This window comes from Ranitomeya imitator, chromosome 2, assembly GCF_032444005.1.
Source record: "Ranitomeya imitator isolate aRanImi1 chromosome 2, aRanImi1.pri, whole genome shotgun sequence".
Classification (NCBI taxonomy): domain Eukaryota; kingdom Metazoa; phylum Chordata; class Amphibia; order Anura; family Dendrobatidae; genus Ranitomeya; species Ranitomeya imitator.
Window position 1 is genome coordinate 325,268,889 of NC_091283.1, and position 21,800 is coordinate 325,290,688.

Consider the following 21,800-nt stretch of genomic DNA (forward strand, 5'->3'; position numbering starts at 1 on the left):
CAAGCCCAGAGGTCAATATTTATCTCCCACTGATTGATGTAGTGATTTTTTCAGGTAGATTTTGGAACCCAAATCAAGCTAAAAAAATAATAGGCTTTCTATGGCCCACAATTGGAGAGAGAGAGAGAGATGGCACACCCAGGAGTCAAGACTGGCACACAAGCAGAAAGGGCAATATTAATCTCCCACTGATTTTTTTTTTTTTCAGGGAGACTTTAGGAAAAAAAAAATAGAATAAAATGATTTTTTCAGGAAGAATTTAGGAACCAAATAAAATAAAATGATTTTTTCAGGGAGAATTTAGAAAACAAATAAAACAAAAAATAGGCTTTCTAGGGCCCACTGAGTGAGAGAGGACGCACACAGGAGTCAGGAGTGGCACACAAGCCCAGAGGCCAATATTAATCTCCCACTTTTTTTTTTTCCAGGGAAAATTTATAAACCCAATAAAAAAAATAATAAATAGGCTTTCTATGGCCCACTATCTGAGAGAGAGAGATGGCACGCTTAGGACTGGCACACAAGCCCAAAGGCCAATATTAATCTCCCACTGATTGATTTATTGATTTTTTTCAGGTAGAATTTAGAACCCAAATCAACCAAAAAAATAAATAGGCTTTCTATGGCCCACTATTTGTGAGAGAGATGGCACGCTCAGGACTGGCACACAAGCCCAGAGGCCAATATTAATCTCCCACTTTTTTTTTTTTTTTCCAGGGAAAATTTATAAACCCAATAAAAAAAATAATAAATAGGCTTTCTATGGCCCACTATCTGAGAGAGAGAGATGGCACGCTTAGGACTGGCACACAAGCCCAAAGGCCAATATTAATCTCCCACTGATTGATTTATTGATTTTTTCAGGTAGATTTTGGAACCCAAATCAAGCAAAAAAATAAATAGGCTTTCTATGGCCCACTGAGAGATGGCACACACAGGAGTAAGGAGTGGCACACAAGCCCTGAGGCCAATATTTTTCTCCCACTGATTGATGTAGTGATTTTTTCAGGTAGATTTTAGAACCCAAATCAAGCAAAAAAATAAATAGGCTTTCTATGGCCCACTGAGTGAGAGATGACACAGACAGGGTGGACAACAAAGTGTAGGCAGGCACCGCCGCTTGGGATCACCTAACGCATGCTACAGATACATAGAACAAACAACAAGAAAAAAGGATAGCATGCACAAAAAAGGGATCACCATGCCAATAATAACAAAATATCACAGTTTTATTGATACACCACACAAGAACACTACAAAAAAGAGATATAAAAACAATTAAAATTGCACTACACAGTACAAAACAAATAGAACAAAGACCTAAAATAAGGTCTAACCACAGTGTCCCCCAATATGTGTAAGCTGCCTAGTCCATGTATACAAAAGGTATATTAAAGGGGCAACAATACCCTAATACCAAAAGACCCCTATAGAACCCTACAGGGGATAACTTCGGACAAAGTAGAGAATCCTATACTACCTGAAAAAGTGAATCAGGTTTCCAGAAGCAGCGTTTTCTGGCAAAAAATGGCAGGATAAAATAACAGATGGCAATGGTAGGGGGTAGACACCGGGCACTAACGCCCAACGCGTGTCGCCAGTAAACTGGCTTCTTCAGGGGCAGTCACAGACAGGGATGGCACTCTAGCAGAAATGCCAATCTTAATCTCCCACAAAAAAAAAAAAAGGAACTGTCCTTCAATTACTATCTCCCTGCAGTAATCTCAGCCAGGTATGGCAGGCAGCAATAAGGAGTGGACTGATGCACAAATTAAATAAAAAGTGTGGACAAACAAACAAGATAGCTGTGCAGAAAGGAAGGAACAAGAGGATTTGTGCTTTGAAAAAAGCAGTTGGTTTGCACAGCGGCGTACACACAGCAATGCAGCTATCAGGGAGCCTTCTAGGGCAGCCCAATGAGCTACAGCGCTGAGGGAAAAAAAAAAAAAATGTAGCTTCCACTGTCCCTGCACACCGAAGGTGGTGTTGGGCAGTGGAAATCGCTACAGCACAAGCGGTTTGGTGGTTAATGGACCCTGCCTAACGCTATCCCTGCTTCTGACGAAGCGGCAGCAACCTCTCCCTAGTCTCAGATCAGCAGCAGTAACATGGCGGTCGGCGGGAACGCCCCTTTATAGCCCCTGTGACGCCGCGGACAGCAAGCCAATCACTGCAATGCCCTTCTCTAAGATGGTGGGGACCAGGACCTATGTCATCACGCTGCCCACACTCTGCGTTTACCTTCATTGGCTGAGAAATGGCGCTTTTCGCGTCATTGAAACGCGACTTTGGCGCGAAAGTCGCGTACCGCATGGCTGACCCCGCACAGGGGTCGGATCGGGTTTCATGAAACCCGACTTTGTCAAAAGTCGGCGACTTTTGAAAATGTTCGACCCGTTTCGCTCAACCCTAGTGTGGATAAAACAAATCTCGTGTAATGTTTATTCAAAAAGTGATTACAAAAATGAAGAAAAGTAAGTTCATAGCATCCAAAAATAAGTATTAGATTATAAAAGAAAAAACAAGCATTCAGTGGTTCTTGCATATGGTCTTGAAGTTGATGTGGTCCGGGTTGGAGTTTCTTAAAGTATGAGAGATCTCCTGAACAAGAGTTAGGTCGGCTTATATACTATTTTGACCCATAGACTTACATTGGTTTCTATTTTTCCTGTCTCATAACAACATAAGATGATCTGCCGCTATGTTCATAGCCTCTACCATATTAGAAGAACACTAGTAACTTGCGGACTATGCATATTAGTTATTTGTACATTACCTCATTTTGAAATGCTTAAGCATATAGCTTGTGACCTTTATGAACCATTTACTATCACCAAATAGCCACATATTGACAGTTCTGAAAAAAGCCCTATAGTTCTGACAAACAGAGAACAGACGTATCGGCCAAAATCCTCAGAATAACTCAGTCCCTCAATATACAGAGTATCTATTTGCTAGTTAGAACCTGCATATGTTAAGTAATCTATATTTTTTATTATTGAATTACTAATATTTTACAGTGTCTTCTCCTCCTTCTGGAGTGTGTCAATGACTGCCTTCTGGGTTTTCATTGGCTATAGGATATAGTCATCAACAGAAATAAACGCTTGAGATAGATCACTCTGTAATGACTAATATAAGAGTTTAATTTTTTGCATTGAAGAACTGAAATAAATTAACTTTTTGATAATATTCCAATTTAGTTAGAAGCACTTGTATGTGACTATGTAAAAACAATTAAGAACGTAAATAAAGCTTCTCCCCTGTGTGAATTCTTTGGTGGATAGAAAGAGATAGTTTCTTCACAAAACATTTCCCACATTCTGAACAGGAAAAAGGCTTCTCCCCTGTGTGGGTTTTCTGATGTCTAACAAGATTCGATTTCTGGTTAAAACATTTCCCACATTCTGAACAGGAAAAAGGCTTCTCCCCTGTGTGGGTTTTCAGATGGCTAACAAGATGCGATTTCTGGTTAAAACATTTCCCACATTCTGAACATGAAAAAGGCTTCTCCCCTGTGTGGGTTTTCTGGTGGCTAACAAGATTCGCTTTCTTGTTAAAACATTTCCCACATTCTGAACATGAAAAAGGCTTCTCCCCTGTGTGGGTTTTCTGGTGGATAGAAAGAGATGGTTTCTTCACAAAACATTTCCCACATTCTGAACAGGAAATAGGCTTCTCCCCTGTGTGGGTTTTCTGATGTCTAACAAGAATAGATTTCTGGTTAAAACATTTCCCACATTCTGAACAGGAAAAAGGCTTCTCCCCTGTGTGGGTTTTCTGGTGGCTAACAAGATTCGTTTTGTGGTTAAAACATTTCCCACATTCGGGACAGGAAAAAGGCTTCTCCCCTGTGTGGGTTTTCTGGTGGCTAACAAGATGCGATTTCTGGTTAAAACATTTCCCACATTCTGAACATGAAAAAGGCTTCTCCCCTGTGTGGGTTTTCTGGTGGCTAACAAGATTCGCTTTCTTGTTAAAACATTTCCCACATTCTGAACATGAAAAAGGCTTCTCCCCTGTGTGGGTTTTCTGGTGGATAACAAGATTCGATTTCCTGGTAAAACATTTCCCACATTCTGAACAGGAAAACGGCTTCTCCCCTGTGTGAGATCTATGATGTCTGACAAGAAGTGATTTAGCTAGAAAATATTTCCCACATTCTGAACAGGAAAAAGGCTTTTTCCCTGTGTGAATTCTCTGGTGACTGACAAAATCTGATTTCTGGTTAAAACATCTCCAACACTTGGAACAAGAAAATCTATTGTCTGCTTTGTGAAGTTTTTGTTGCTTGAGAAATGACTTTTCTAGGGGAAAACTATTTCCATATTCTGAAAATGAAAATGTCTTCATTGCTTTAGGAGTAGTTCGTTTTTTAATGCTTATTTTGTGACTTTGATTTTCCTTAGTAGTCGGTAATGAATCAGAAGACAGGATCTGTTCCTCAGGATCAGATGACGGATCTTTGCTGTGAAGGGATGATGGTATATTTGGAGTAATGGCATTCACTTCAATTGTATCCTGTGCGATCTCAAGATTATCTGATTTAAACATTGAAGATGTCAGCTGTCCTGCTGATTTCCTGCTATGGTCATCTGCCAAGAATAAAACCAATTATTATTTTATAATAAAACATCCTTGAATTCTATATTCTTGAACATTTCTACTTAAACGGTCTGTAAAAATGGCAAGTTATGCAAAATTATTGAATTATTCACAAAGACAATGACAGTTTACTAGACTGTGCTCAAAACCACATTAAGCATCCATGCTTTTGGCATTACTATAGTGAGAAGAAACCACTTATTTTACGGCATGTGTATCTCCTGAAGCACAATCTGGGCATTATGTGTTGGGTAATAACTTGGGATATTTGCAATTTTCACTTTCCAACATCTGGAAACTGCAGTGCAGTCAAAATAGTCACTATTTCTATAGATTAATTTATTGAGGGTTATAATTTACAAAATGGAGTCACTTTATAGGGATTTCATCAGATCTGGTTTTCTGCAATTTAGTCATGTTAGAGATTCTGCAAATGGTGTGCCCCATCTCCTCTGCGATCTGCTCCTGCAATGTCTGCTTCGGACACCAGACGCGGCTTACTAATTCTGCAGGCGATGCTAGTAACAGAGGTGGGGTTGGAACCAGAAGCTCTTAGCGGTGCAGGCTCTTCCCAGCCACTAAGATTAGGGTGCCTGGTATCTGTAGTACCATCCAGTCTGGCAGTATAGGTGTGTGTGTATTCAGCTGCAGTAATCTCTTCCCTGTTTTAGCCAATTGGAAAGCACCAAACATTTTTTAATCAGATAAATTTGTATTAACGATAACAAGAAAATATGCGGCACTCACCCCAAATTCTGCAGTGGAAAGCGTGAATTTTAATGGAAAACTTCAACAGATAGATATCCGTTACAACATAAGGTAAGCAGGAGGGTGCGGTGTTGGAGCTTGGACATATACTACTATACTATATACTGGTATAACATTAATCCTATCCAACCACGGCTGCCATAATTTATGGAAGAAATTCAGCTTGTCCCTCCTGGTGTAAATGCTTTTCTCAAGCTCAGTTATGTGGTTCGTTTGAGCAATGAATTCGCGTCTGGACGGAGGCTCCTCTCTAACCCAATATTTTGCAATCAGTTTACTTGCAGCAAACGATAATCTTGCAATTACAATTTTAGTCGTATTGTCAGTTAATATTTACCCTAATATACATATCAATGGATCCCTAGGGATAACGCACCCATACACCACTCCAATGCAGTTCAACACTACAATCCAATAGGACAATCTGGGACAATGCCAAAGCATAAGCAATATGTCCGTCTGAAATTGCCAACACCTTGGACAATCAGAGTTGGATTTCAAAAGCACCACACCTTACTACAGCTTGAAGCATATTGCCGGTATCTGCCAGATACAGCCTTGATCTCCTCTAGTTCAGTCCTCTGTGCTCAGCTCCTGGCTTGTGTATTTGTTTCCTGTTGTGACCCCGGCCCGTTTACGGACTACTCCTATGTCTCCTGAGTTAGTATTTTCTCTGGCCTCTTGGTTCTGGCACGGTTATCTGTCTATTCTTCTTCCCATCTTACTCCACAGAACAGCAGGTAACACTGGGCTTCAAGCCTAGGGGTCTCTGTGCAAGTCCAAATCTGTCATGAACCCCACAGAGATTCCTGACCACTGCCACCAATATGTCATGGATTCACACCCTGACCGTCACCCCTACGTCACGGATCGGGGTGACTTTAGGCCAACAGACAGCTATCACATGTGCAGGGGGCTTACCTTAGCTATCCCTCCACTGCTACAATGCGATGAAAAAAAAACACACACACAAGGCTATTGACCTCTTAGTTTACAGCAGGGGCTTATTTTAGGTATCCCACTGCTCTTCAATATACCACGAACTGCAGGGATTTATGTGTATCCCGCTTACAGTTCCACTTACACCTTGCAGCTCTCTGGCGCCCCCCCTTTCTGTCAGGTCAGATTAGGTACTGCATCTAGGGTGATTAGTCGCCAGAAAGGCTGCCTGCTATGTACTGGCTATTGGGCACGCTGCAGCGATGCGATAAACTACTCCCGCTCAGGCAGGAACAATAATTATCAATGCCGCAGTCGCTACATTGACACCCAAAGGCCTGCACACGGTATTGCTGCCACCAGCTTCGATTAAACGGGTCCGAAGCTAACCCAAAACAGTAGCGTAATTCCCTTCAGGAGACAGGGGTACGTTTTAGAACAGGAAGAACGAACTAGTATTAAATATACTCCGTAAAATTTAGGCAGTGTTTATAGAAAAATATTACAAGGATCTTACAAAAGGAGACAATTGCAAATATGTACAAGGTAATTATAAAAAAACAGGGAATAACATGAGAAATCAACACTTACATGTGTTCAGAGCATTGCAGGCAACCAGGCTAGTGGAGTTCCCATACGTCCCAGTGCATTAGGACATGCAGTCAGGGCTCTTCAGGTAAAAAACTGACTGCTGGAAGCCTGCCAGAAACTTATAACCTGCAGCCTGTGACATCACAGAAAGGGCTGAGTTAAGATCGCCCTCCTCTTTCTTCAGTCTTGGTAACTCTAACACAAGTTACTCTAATGGCTGTATCTCCGCTACAGAACATGTCATAATCATAACAAACCCAGCATTCATCTCGTATTAACGTGGGCATTCTAATGAGATCAAATATGTCCTATTTGTGATGCATAATTACAGAGAAATCCAAACTTTTTTACCTGATGGAGTTAGAAGCTCATGTTTACAGCGGTTGACAGATCCACCGAGGGAGATTCCAAATATGTATTTATTATTCTCCTATCTTAAATCGTTTGCCTAATATCTTACAATAACAGAACAAAGGACCCTCATGGATTCTAGAGCCTTCTAATCCAGTTCTAGCTGGCAAAGCTTTCCAATGCAGCTTTGCCGGTCGTAAATTCCTCTCTTCAATAAAACTCCCCCACATACATTGGCAAGGCAAGGTCTTGCCTGAGTGAAAGGGAAGGGGTTTTTTTTAGCCCACATCCTGGGATGACAAGAGAAACTAAACTTATATGATATTTCACACAATATTGTGACACCTCCCCCTTTTGGTGTGCGCTACGGAGGCAGAAGCCTACGGTATGCCTCCATGCGCACCTCAGTAGGTTCACCCTGGGGGGACAGTCCATCTGCATTTTCATGTTCCCTGCCCGTTTTGTGTTCAATGGTGAAGTCAAGTTGCTGAAGGGCAAGGCTCCAGCATAGCAACCTGCCATTGTTTCCTCACATGGCGTTTAGCCAGCGCAGAGGGTTGTGGTCGGTCACCACGGTGAAGGTGCGACTGTACAAGTAGGGCTGCAAGCGCTGCAGGGCCCAGACTATGGCCAGGCACTCCTTCTCGATGGTGGAGTTGGCCACTTCCCTCGGCAAAAGTTTCCGGCTCAGGTACAACACGGGGTGCTCTTGGTCCTACGAGTCAAACTGGCTGAGCACAGCACCGAGACCAAACTCGCTGGCGTCAGTCTGTACCAAGAACTGTCGACTGCTTTCAACACAGGGGCATTGCACAGTGCGGTTTTCAATGCCTGGAAGGCCCCCTCACAGCCATCTGTCCAGTTGACGATGTGGGGTAGCTTCTTCCTGGTGAGGTCCGTCAAAGGTTTTGCCAGGCTACTATAGTGCTGTACGAAGCGCCTATAGTACCCTGCAGTGACCAGGAAAGACATCACCTGTTTCTTGGTCCCAGGAGTGGGCCAGTTCACGATAGCGCCCACTTTCTCAGGCTCTGTCTTTAGGGTGCCTCCGCCTACCCGGTGACCCAGGTAGTGGACCTCCCTCATGCCCATCTGGCACTTTCCGGGCTTGATAGTCAGTTTTGCTTGGTGAATTCGCCTGAGCACCTCCTCGAGATGCTGCAGGTGTTCCTTCCAGGAGGGACTGAAAATGGCAATGTCATCCAAGTACGCCACTGCATACTTCTCCAGTCCCTGAAGCAGGAGGTTGACCATCCGCTGGAAAGTGGCAGGGGCATTCTTCATGCCGAAGGGCATGACCGTGGACTCGTACAGTCCAAAGGGTGTGATAAAGGCGGACTTCTCCTGCGCCTCGGTGCTCAGGGGAATATGCCAGTATCCTCGACTCAGATCCATTATTGTCAGGTATTTTGCACCAGCTAACTTCTCAAGCAGCTCCTCGATGCGCGGCATTGGGTGCGCATCAGAGGCTGTAATGGCGTTGAGCCCCCTGTAGTCCACGCAGAACCGGGTGGTCCGGTCCTTCTTTGGCACGAGAACTACAGGTGAGGCCCACGCGCTCTTTGACCGTCGAAGCACTCCCAGCTGTAACATCTCATCGATCTCCTGGCGCATAATCTGCTGCACCTGGTCAGAGATTCGATAGGGTGTTCGCCGTAGTGGGGTGTGATTCCCGGTGTCCACCTCGTGGACTGCTAACTCAGTCCTCCCAGGTCGGTTGGACAACACGACCTGGAAGGGTTCCAGTGTTGTATTGCAACTGCAACCGCTGTGGTTCAGTTAGCGAGGCGCTTACCTCCACGTCCTCAATGGACCCACGGGCCTTGGCTTGGGCCAGCATGTCCAGGAGGGTGTCTTCCTCCCCGTGTTTGGGTAAGCTGCAGACCGGTAGGACGAAAGGTTCACATTCGTGATGAGCCTTCATCATGTTGACGTGAAAGGCCTTTCGCCTACCCTGAGCATGGTCAAACGTGACCACGTAGGTGACCGGGTTGAGCTGTTGGTGTACGACGTACGGGCCCTCCCAGGCTGCCTGAAGCTTATCCATTGGTACGGGGACCAGCACCCACACCTTTTGACCCACGTGGTAGGTTCGCTCCCGGGCGTTCTGGTCGTACCAGTGCTTCTGATCAGCCTGAGCCTGTTGTCATGCACCAACTGCGTCAAAGTCTGCATCTTGTCACGGAAGTGCATGACATACTCCACTATGGACACTTCAGAAGGGTTCGGCTCCTCTTCCCAGGATTCTCTTACCAACCCAAGGGGTCCCCGGACTCGCCTGCCGTACAGGAGCTCGAAGGGGGAGAACCCCGTCGAGGCCTGCGGAATCTCTCGGTAAGCGAATAGCAGGTGTGGGAGGTACCGCTCCCAGTTGCGCCCTTGTGTCTCAACCAGCATTCGTAGCATCTGTTTGAGGGTACCATTGAAGCGTTCACATGAGCCATTGGTATGTGGGTGATACGCACTCGATACCAGGTGCTTCACCTGCATTCTCTTACAGAGAGCCTCCATTAGGCGAGACATGAATTGGGTCCCTTGATCAGTGAGCATCTCCCTGGGAAATCCTACACGTGCAAAGATAGCCAACAGGGCATCCGCCACCTTATCTGCCCTAGTTGACGACAGAGCTACTGCCTCTGGGTACCGGGTAGCGTAGTCTACCACAGTAAGGATGTATCGCTTTCCAGAGCTGCTGGGGACGGCCAGCAGGCCCTCAATGTCCACCGCGATCCTCTGGAAAGGCTCCTCTATCACTGGCAAAGGGATCAGGGGAGCCTTAAGAGCAGGCCCTGCCTTCCCCACTCTTTGACAGGTGACACAGGAGCGGCAGTAGTTTGACACATCTGTCCCCATCTTAGGCCAATAGAAGTGTTGAGACAGCCCGGCCTTTGTTTTGCTGATCCCCAAGTGTCCAGCTAGCGGGATCTCATGGGCAATCCGTTAAAACTCACCCCGGAATTGCTGTGGGAAGACCAGCTGTCTTTCCCTCAACCACTCCTCTTGCGATTTTCCGGGTACTGTCTCCCGGTACAACCTTCCTTGTTCCCAGAACACCTTCTCCTTATCAGTCTCGGAGGTGCGCGTCTCGGCGAGTTGTCTCAAACTCTCTAGGCTCGCATCTGTATGCAGAGCGGCCTGAAACTCCTGGCTAGGGGAAGCCAGAAGCGATGTCAGGGTCCCTTCCCCACGGGAACCCTCTTGGACCTGTTCTGGGTCCACCTCTGGTTCAGTCACACTGATGACTGAGGAGGGTCCGGAAGGCAGACAGTTCTCTGCGTTCCGGGCACTCTGAAGGCGGGTGACAGCAGCTACGTAGGCTGTCTCCCCGGGGATTTCTACAGACCCATCAGCCGACGCTGCTATGGGCTCTACCTCCTCATCCACCCCCATTATCTCAGGAGCATTGCTACTTATGGGCCAGTTACCTTCCTCGGTGGCACTGGTCACTTCCATGGCATCACCTTTCTCACGGTTCCTATGCTGCTCCCCATTTCCTGTAGCACCGACACTTGCCCCTGCTAGGGGTTCCTCAGCCGTCTCACTCCGCAGAGCGACATGGCTGAGCACTCCTGTACCTATGGACACATCAACTTTCACAGAAAAATCATTATCAGGTTCAGTCGGCGCAGGTACAACATTTTCACCATCAATCCTAGGGAAAAAATGGTTATCAGATGCATCATTACAAGGTAAAGCATGGTCAGGTAACACATGCGATTTCCCATCATCATCATCATCATGGTTAACGTTACCCTTATTAGCAGATCGGGGAGGGGTGTCAGGGACGTAGTATGCAACCATCCTCCCCAAATCAGTCCCCAACAAAACATCAGTGGGCAAATTATCAGACAGCCCAACTTCCTTCACCCCGCTCCCAGCACCCCAATCAATATAAACCCGGGCCATTGGTAAGGGACAGCTGATGTCCCCAATCCCAGTGACAGTTAGGGTTTTCCCCGGAATGATTTCTTCAGGGGCCGCCAGTTCGGGTCAGATGAGGGTTCGTTCAGCCTCGGTGTCCTTGAGGCCTGTAGCAATATGGCCTCCCACGGTGACGTGCTGTACGTTGTCACACCCCCTCCCAGCCACACCCCCCACCAATAGAACTGCTGCATTAGGCCCTGGGGCCTTGGATGAGGGGTTCTTCTGCTTGTCTGGACAGTAGGGACTGATATGACCAGGCCGCTTGCAGAGGTAACACTGGTTCGGTTCGGTGGTAGGTCTGATGCTGTTGGCTACGGGGACAGGACCTCTGGTGTGTTGGCTGGCAGGGGTACTGGCGTTGGATGCAGGCTTACCCCCTCTCCAGCTGGTGGTGACTGGCTTCCGCACTTCTGATCTACGGTTGGCCTCATAGGCATTGGCAATCTGCGCTGCTTTCGTCACGTCTTTGGGCTCTCTGTCCATCACGAACTGTCGCACCTCAGCTGGGCAAAGATGGAAGAACTGGTCTTTGATCATCAGGTCTCGCAGCTGTGCAAAGGTGGTCACTGACAGTTCTTGGGTCCACTGGTCAAAGTGGGTCCCCAGTCCATGCACCACATCACTGTAACTGTCGTGTGGGCCACGTTGGAGGGTCCGGAACATTCTACGGTACACCTCGGGTGTAAGCTGGTACTTGGCTATCAGAGCCTGCTTGATGGCCTCATAGTCACCATCTTGTTCTTGAGGGAGGGCAGCAAACACCTCCAGAGCTTTGCCTCTCAGCCCTGGTGTCAGGTATCGTGCCCATTCTTGTGTAGGCAGCTGGTACTGTCTGCAGGCTTTCTCAAAGGCCTGCAGAAAAGTGTCCAAGTCCCCATCCTTTTCCATAACAGGGAAGTGATCGGGCCGGGGCTTCGGTGTCTGAGCGCTGCTGGGCTCACGGCTGGACTGGGACAACCCCTGCATTTGCAGTCGGGCCATCTGCAGCTGGTACTCCCGCTCCGCTTGGGCCTTTCGCTCGGCTTTCTGGGCCTGGGCCTCTCCCTCGGCTCGCTGGGCCTGGGCCTCTCGCTCGGCTCGCTCCTGGTATTGCTGGATCAGCTGCCGACGTCCCTCATGGTCGTCAGTGGGGAATTCTTTCAAGGCCACCTGCAGGTGGGGGTCCAACTCACCCGGATTGCTAACAGAGCCAGCATTCAGTGGTTGGACCTCTGCTGCAGCACCATGTTCGCTTGTGCTGGCTTCTGCGGCCACTGGGCTCTGAGAGTGGTCTAGAGCAGCTTCCCATTGCACCAGAACTGCGACCAGTTGGCTTTTGTTTTTGCCTGCATAGTCAATGTGCTGTGACTTGCATAGGGCAATAAGGGTGTCTCTGGTCTGCTGCTCATAAAAGGTTTCTCCCAGCACAACCATGGTTGCCAAATAAAAGATAGGACAGAAAAACGAAGAGAAAGGGAAGGGATAATTACCAGTACACACAATTGTCTCAAGACTGAGTTCGTTTTCCAAACTTATTTGCGCAGAGTCCTCGCAAGAACTTTCTGCAAGTTTTTAGTGAGAGGAATGATTGCTCAAACCAAATCACTAATGCTCTAATATCCCACCGCCTTGCCACCAATTTGTCATGAACCCCACAGAGATTCCTGATCGCTGCCACCAATATGTCACGGATTCACACCGTGACCGTCACCCCTACGTCACGGATTGGGGTGGCTTATCTTAGCTATCCCTCCACTGCTACAATGCGATGAAAAAAAAACCCACACACAAGGCTATTGACCTCTTAGTTTACAGCAGGGGCTTATTTTAGGTATCCCACTGCTCTTCAATATACCACGAACTGCAGGGATTTATGTGTATCCCGCTTACAGTTCCACTTACACCTTGCAGCTCTCTGGCGCCCCCCTTTCTGTCAGGTCAGATTAGGTACTGCACCTAGGGTGATTAGTCGCCAGAAAGGCTGCCTGCTATGTACTGGCTATTGGGCACGCTGCAGCGACGCGATAACTACTCCCACTCAGGCAGGAACAATAATTATCAACGCCGCAGTCGCTACATTAACACAAAAAGGCCTGCACACGGTATTGCTGCCACCAGCTTCGATTAAACGGGTCCGAAGCTAACCCAAAACAGTAGCGTAATTCCCTTCAGGAGACAGGGGTACGTTTTAGAACAGGAAGAACGAACTAGTATTAAATATTATACTCCGTAAAGTTTAGGCAGTGTTTATAGAAAAATATTACAAGGATCTTACAAAAGGAGACAATTGCAAATATGTACAAGGTAATTATAAAAAAACAGGGAATAATATGAGAAATCAACACTTACATGTGTTCAGAGCATTGCAGGCAACCAGGCTAGTGGAGTTCCCATACGTCCCAGTGCATTAGGACTTGCAGTCAGGGCTCTTCAGGTAAAAAACTGACTGCTGGAAGCCTGCCAGAAACTTATAACCTGCAGCCTGTGACATCACAGAAAGGGCTGAGTTAAGATCGCCCTCCTCTTTCTTCAGTCTTGGTAACTCTAACACAAGTTACTCTAATGGCTGTATCTCCGCTACAGAACATGTCATAATCATAACAAACCCAGCATTCATCTCGTATTAACGTGGGCATTCTAATGAGATCAAATATGTCCTATTTGTGATGCATAATTACAGAGAAATCCAAACTTTTTTACCTGATGGAGTTAGAAGCTCATGTTTACAGCGTTTGACAGATCAACCGAGGGAGATTCCAAATATGTATTTATTATTCTCCTATCTTAAATCGTTTGCCTAATATCTTACAATAACAGAACAAAGGACCCTCATGGATTCTAGAGTCTTCTAATCCAGTTCTAGCTGGCAAAGCTTTCCAATGCAGCTATGCCGGTCGTAAATTCCTCTCTTCAATAAAACTCCCCCACATACATTGGCAAGGCAAGGTCTTGCCTGAGTGAAAGGGAAGGGGGGTTTTTTAGCCCACATCCTGGGCTGACTAGAGAAACTAAACTTATATGATATTTCATACAATATCGAGACAAAATCCATGTAGAGGGGTTAAAGAAGTTAAAGGGACACTGTCACCTGAATTTGGAGGGAACAATCTTCAGCCATGGAGGCGGGGTTTTTGATTCACCCTTTCCTTACCCGCTTGCTGCATGCATTGCCTTGTGCAGGCATGTACTACGGAGGACAGAGAATGAACTTCAATCCAATATTGCAGCCAGCATGCAGCCAGCGGGTAAGGAAAGGGTGAATCAAAAACCCAAAAACCCCGCCTCCATGGCTGAAGATTGTTCCCTCCAAATTCAGGTGACAGTGTCCCTTTAAAGGGTAATGGGCAAAACTGTGACTATAGACAATTACACATCTACTGAAATGATCAAGCTGAACAATCATCCTCAGGAAAAAAAAATGAGTAGTATAATGCTCCATACAGTTCATGATGGGCCCCATAAGATGCTCCATACAAAATACACCCCATAAAATGCTCCATACAGTTTATGATGGGCCCCATAAGATGCTCCATACAAAATACACCCCATATAATACTGCACAAATGCTGATTATGGCCCCATAAGATGCTCCATATAGACATTTGCCCCATATAATGCTCCACAAATGCTGATTATGGCCCCATAAGATGCTCCATAAAGTCATTTGCCCCATGTAATGCTCCATAAATGCTGATTATGGCCCCATAAGATGCTCCATAAAGTCATTTGCCCCATGTAATGCTCCATAAATGCTGACTATGGCCCCATAAGATGCTCCATAAAGTCATTTGCCCCATATGCTGTTACTGCGATAAAAAAATTAAAAAAATCACATACTCACCTCTCGTCGCTCAGGCCCCCGGCACTTACTATATTCACCTGCTCCGCGTTCCACCGCTGCCAGCCGCCGCTACGTTCCACTTCCACTGCACTGACTGCTCAGGCAGAGGGCGGCGCGCACTAATAGCGTCACCGCGCCCTCTGACCTGAGCATCAGTGCAGTGGACGGGGAACGTAGCGGCGGCTGGCGACGGTGGAACGGGGAGCAGGAGAATATCGCGCACTGCTTATACTCACCTGCTCCTGGCGCGGTACCTGCACGTCTGTTTCCCTGCGCCGGCAGCTTCTTCCTGTAGTGAGCGGTCACATGGTACTGCCACTCCACCTCCCCTACCGACCCCTGGGTATGACTCGAGTATAAGCTGAGAGGAGCAATTTCAGCCTAAAAAAATGGGCTGAAATTGTCGGCTTATACTCGAGTATATACGGTATTTAGGATTGAAAACAAAATGTAATTTATGACGTGGAGTGAATCCATGAAACCAGGGCTCGAGCCAACACATTTCCTGCAGGCGTGAATAAATGTACAGTGGGTACAGAAAGTATTCAGACCCCTTTAAATTTTTCACTCTTTGTTTCATTGCAGCTATCCCATTGCATTACACCCCATCTTGACTGAAAACAAAACAGAAATGTAGAAATTTTTGCAAATTTAATATAAAAGAAAAACTGAAATATCACATGGTCATAAGTATGCAGACCCTTTGCTCAGACACTCATATTTAAGTCACATGCTGTCCATTTCCTTGTGATCCTCCTTGAGATGATTCTATTCCTTCATTGGAGGCCAGCTGTGTTTAATTAACCCCTGAAGCCTTTTTCAGTTTAGCGTTTTCGTTTTTCACTCCCCTTCTCAGAGAGATAACTTTTTTATTTTTCCATCAATATGGCCATGTGAGGACTTGTTTTTGCGGGACGAGTTGTACTTTTGAATGCCACCATTGATTTTACCATGTTGTGTACTAGAAAACGGGAAAAAATTCCAAGTGCGGTGAAATTTTAAAAATAAAAGTGCAATCTCACACTTGTCATTTGTTTGGATTTTTTGCTACGTTCACTAAACTGACCTGCCATTATGATTCTCCAGGTCATTACGAGTTCATACACAACAAACATGTCTAGGTTCTTTTTTATGTGGTGAAAAAAACCAAACAAAAAGACTTTGCTAAAAAATAAAATTTGCGCCATTTTCTGATACCCGTAGTGTCTCATTTTTCGTGATCTCGGGTTGGGTGAGGGCTTATTTTTTTGCGCGCTGAGCTGACGTTTTTAATGACACCATGTTGGTGCAGATACGATCTTTTGATCGCCCATTGTTGCATTTTAATGCAATGTCGCGGCGACCAAAAAAAACACAATTCTGGCGTTTTGACTTTTTTTCTCGCTATGTCATTTAGCAATCAGATTAATCCTTTTTTTATAGATCAGGCGATTCTGAACGCAGCAGCGCCAAATATGTGTATGTTTGATTTTATTTTTATTGTTTTATTTTGAATGGGCGAAAGGGGCCGATTTGAATTTTTATATTTTTAAAACCTTTTTTTTGTTTTACTTTTGGCATGCTTCAATAGTCTCCATAGAAGACTATTGCTAAAAAACACATGAAGGACTCCCAGACTATGAGAAATAAGAGTCTGATGAGACAAAGATGGACCTTTTTAGTGATAATTCTAAGCGGTATGTGTGGAGAAAACCAGTCACTGCTCATCACCTGCCCAATACAATCCCAACAGTGAAGCATGGTGGTGGCAGCATCATGTTATGGGGGTGTATTTCAGCTGCAGGGACAGGACGACTGGATGTCATTGAAGGAAACATGAATGCGGCCAAGTACAGATATCCTGGATGAAAACCTCTTCCAGAGTGCTCTGGACCTCAGACTTGGTCGAAGATTCACCTTCCAACACAATGACAATGACCCTAAGCACACAGCTAAAATAACAAAGGAGCGGCTTCAGAACAACTCTGTGACCATTCTTGACCGGCCCAGCTAGAGCCCTGACCTAATCCAAATTGAGCATCTCTGGAAAGACCTGAAAATGGCGTCCACCAACGTTCACCATCCCACCTGACCATACTGGAGAGGATCTGCAAGGAAGAATGGCCGAGGATCCCCAAATCCAGGGGTGAAAAACTTGTTGCATCATTCCCAAGAAGACTCATGGCTGTACTAGCTCAAAAGGGGCTTCTCCTCAATACCGAGCAAAGGGGCTGAAGACTTATGACCATGTGATAGTTCAGTTTTTCTTTTTTAATAAATTTGCAAAAATTACTACATTCCTGTTTTTTTCAGTCAAGATGGGGTGCAGGGTGCACATTAATGAGAAAAAAATGAACTTTTTTGAATTTACCAAATGGCTGCAATGAAACAGAGTGAAAAATGTAAGGGGTCTGAATACTTTCTGTACCCACTGTACATTTATTCCCGCCTGCAGGAGATGTGTTGGCTCCAGCCCTGGTTTCATGGATTCACTCCACCTCATAAATTACATTGTTTTCAATCCTAAGGTATTCAGATTGTGCAGTAATCTCTCCTGAAATGGGGGCGCTAATACTTTCTCTACGCTACGTTCCGTGCCCACTGTATATTACAGCCATCAGCCACGCACAACTTAGAGATATATCATGGCGCAGATGTACTAATTATTATGTAGTTTATCACAATCCTGTCTGAAGTTAGTCGGTTTTATAAGAAATTGTAAAATCAGGATAAAAGGAAACTCTGCAGTTATTGTCCAGAAATTCACACTTGGTCTCACTGCACATTTAATGTTGTCGCTCATAAAAGTGAAGTTTGGCCAGAAAGATGGGACCTGGTCTTGTAGGGACCATATGATCACATTCAGCAGCACAGAAGGGAGATTCATCCGATATCCGGGATCTAAAAACGACCCAAGCGATCCATAATAGGATGACCAGCCACAGACATAATATTAGGAAAGGTGTAATCTGTCAGTCTGTTTAGACATTTTGTTTTAGAATATGAACGAGATCCCACCAGTTTAAGACTCAATATATCAGAACAAATATCAGAACATGTGTCTAATCGGTCCCAAAGACTTGTGAATAGAGAATCCTATTGGATTTTTACACTATCCACACTTAAACCGGAGGATTTTCCATGTACGTATATTGTTCGTTATATGGATTTTATTGTGCATCCAATATGCATTTTACATCTATTTGTATAGTTTTGTATACAAAGAAAGGATTCTATACAAAAAACTGCACCATAGGCGCGGATTAATTAATGAATTAAGGAACTGGATCAGTGACGCCGTTTTGGAGGATATAAAACATCCACAATGTATCATTTTTATATGCCTGAGGAAGGAGCTAGTTCACATCGGAAATGGGTAGAATGTTAAAATGAAAAGTTTTGGGTTTTTTTTTAACGTTCATTTGTTTTGATACCCAACTTTCTGGCTCAGCACTTGGCAGCGCTTTTCAAAGCCCTGATTTTTTCCTTCTTCCCACATCAGGGATTTTGGAAGCCAACAGCATCATTACCCTCCGTTTTCTCATCATAATATTTTTCTCACTTGTCAGCACATTCTACGTACGCTGTCATCTGGCTTTGTAGTTCACAGATCTGGGCAGGTAACGGTCAGTGTCTTCTAATCTCAGGGGGTAGGTGTATCCTCCAGGTTGTAAGTTCTATAGAAAAGGGCTTTCAATGCCCAAACTCAATTGGACAGTTTTGGGTGGAGGAGAATGTTGTGGTCTAGAGGTAAAATGGTGACCATGGTAATACGGCCGGACTACACCACCGATAAAGCAGCCACAGCCGGTGATGAGAAGAATCTGTGACTTCTCTGCATTTAATGGTCACTACTCACCTGGGTAGTCATATGTAGGAATCTCCTCTTTACACCACTCATCCCCCCTCACATATGTCTCTGTAGTATTAATATGGGTCAGATCTTCACCCTGAAACAAATATTATAAAAGTCACCGACAGATGGAGAAGTCCCATCTATGATCAGCTCTAATCCTTCCATCTCCACCGTTCTCATTACACAACTATAAAACATATAATACTGGTGGATAAAACAAGACTGAACACAAGACCTTCACCGGCGTCTACACAATGTGACAGGGTAACTGGTAAGGTGATAGAGGGGAGATATGTGTCACTGTGCTTAACGGCGTCAGTGATGTGAAACCAGAGCATTTTTCTCCAGCACACTACGTGCTGTGAGGGTTAAGTTGCATAAACAGGGCTGGTTTTATGTGGACCTTCACAGAGCGGGTGGGAGAAAGTCCACTTTATCTCCCCTGGCAGACCTGCCAGGACCTGCATGAGGACATGATCATGTGATCAATCACATGATGGGGAAGTTACAGGCTTGGGTTGACATAACCAAGCTCTACGGGCAGTCTGGGTTCAGCTAGCCTGGAGAGAGGAGTCCAGAGGCTTTGTGGCTCATCAAGTACAGACTGAACCTGTCCTGCTCCAGAGCGGGGTGCCACCAGCAACATATGGACTGTGCTGCTCCAGAGCGGGGTGCCACCCACAACATATGGACTGTGCTGCTCCAGAGCGGGGTGCCACCCACATCATATGGACTGTGCTGCTCCAGAGCGGGGTGCCACCCACATCATATGGACTGTCCTGCAGAATTTTGTTTTCTTTTATCGTTTTGTTTTAGCCAAGAAGGCTGAGTTTGTTTTCCCCACAAGTTGGTTTATGCTGCCTTACAATACATCAACGATGATTTAAATAGACGGTGTTCCCATTTTTCCTACCTCAGTGTGCCACCACGTGAGTGAACTACAACAACATCATAAAACCTCTTTCACACGTTCATGTCTCCGGTATGTGAGGTGACAGTTTTCACACGTACCGGAGACAGGTACACATGTACACCCATTCAAATCAATGGGTCTGTGCACGTCAGTGTGTTTCCATGGACCGTGTGTCCCGCACGTAGTCATGTCCGTTTTTTACCATCAGCACGGACGGCAAAACGTACTGCACACGTGCAGATGGAGAGCACACATTGATGTCCTCCGTGGGACACGCATCAGCACCGCGGAAGAAGAGCTACAGTAAGAGCCGTTTCCCGTCGGCAGGTGCTGAAGACGGCTCTCATTATTCTCCCCTGCTCTACCGGCGGTCAGCGCTGCTAATAATAGTGACAACAGGAGCGGATTATCAGGGTATTCATCACCCGCCGCCTGCAATATATCGAAATAAATGAAAACCCCGGTGTGGGTTCCCCCCTATTTTCTTGAACCAACCAGGAAAACCTCACAGCTGGGGGCTGCAACCCTCAGCTGTTAGCTTCAGCAAGGCTGGCTATCAAGAATAGAGAGGTACCCACGCTATTTTTTAAAATTATTTAAATATGTAATTTTAAAAATGGTGTGGGGTCCCCCCCATTTTTGACAACCAGCCTTGCTAAAGCTCACAGCTTGGGGCTGGTTTTCTCAGGCTAGTAAGGGGTCATGGATATTGACCCCCCAGCCTAAAAACAGCAGCCTGCAGCTGCCTAGAAAAGTTGCATCTATTAGATGTGTCAATTTTGGCGCTTTGCCCGACTCTTCCCACTTGCCCTGTAGCAGTGGCAAGTGGGGTTAATATTTGAGGGGTTGATTTCATCTTTGCATTGTCAGGTGACATCAAGTCCAAAGCATAGTAATTGAGAAGTGTCTAAGACATCTCTCCATTACTAATCCTATAGTTATATGGTAAATAAAGACACAGCCAGAATAAAGTCCTTTAATTAAAAAAATGACTGACTCCTTTAATATTCTTAATTAAACCATACTTACAACCTCGCCTAATTCCACTGAAGTCCTCGATCTCCTGTAATAAAAATAAAATAACAAAACAACAATATTCCATACCTGTCTGTAATTCTGTCCTATGCATGCGTAATCCGTGTCTGGGGGATAATTAGTTTTTAACCTGGACGGTACCAAGATGTGACCGTCCAGGCTGAGAACCACTGGTGAATGAGCTGATGAAAGCGCAGCATCATTTACCATCGGTGACATCATCGAGGCCGGGCTGAACGGCGGTGACCTCAGTGCCGTGGGAAAATGCTAGTGATGATGTCACCGCTTGTCACTGAGGCTGCGCTCGCAGCAGCTCATTCACCAGTGGTTTTCAGCCTGGACGGTCGCATCTTGGCACCCTTCAGGCTGAAAACTATTTAGCCCCCAGACATGGATTACAGCGTGGGACAGAACGAGGGACAGGTATGGTATACTGTTGTTTTTTTATTTCACTTTTATTATAGACCGAGGGCTTCGGTGGAATTAGACGATGCAGTAACTATGGTTTAATTGAGATTAATAAAGGAGGGGGACGTGTCCTAGCTGGCCATGTGAGCGGACGCATAGAAGAGCGCTCCCGCTGCTAAAGGGCTAATTATTCTGTGCAGACGCTGCTGACCGGACTTTTCTGCCACATACCTGCTGGCTGAGGGTCAGGGGAGCGGTGGACCCGGCTTTGGAGGCAATGACCAGGCGGCGGCAGAAGGATGCGGGTGCTGGCGATGCAGGAGCCAGCCAAGATGGCGCTGATGCCAGAGAAGACGCTGACAAGGAGAACGCCGCATGTCAGAGGCGTATGGAGGTGGCGGCGAAGCTTCAGCAGTATGCCAGAGTGGATGCTGCGGAGGAGGCAGAACAAGGAACCAGAGCTGGAGCGGGTATGGAGGAGGAGGATGCGGTCCTGGCTGCAAAGCATGAGGTACAGAAGGGGAAAGAGAAAAGCAGCATGGCGGGGGCAAAAGGGGGACCTGAAGATTTGATATAGGAAGAGGAGCCGACCCTCAGGGATGTTTTTGCGT

General features: G+C 45.9%; 1 protein-coding gene across 1 annotated transcript in view; it reads right to left on the reverse strand.

The window, feature by feature from the left end:
- Positions 1-1,208: 1,208 nt before the first annotated feature.
- LOC138663525 (oocyte zinc finger protein XlCOF22-like) overlaps positions 1,209-21,800 on the reverse strand; it is a 44,551-nt gene continuing 23,959 nt past the window's right edge. The window contains exons 6-7 of the mRNA XM_069749765.1: positions 18,837-18,927; positions 1,209-4,595 (exon numbers count right to left, since the gene is read on the reverse strand). Of these exons, the coding sequence (XP_069605866.1) occupies positions 3,238-4,595; positions 18,837-18,927 (1,449 nt within the window). The 3' untranslated portion in view covers positions 1,209-3,237. The remainder of the gene's footprint in view (positions 4,596-18,836; positions 18,928-21,800) is intronic.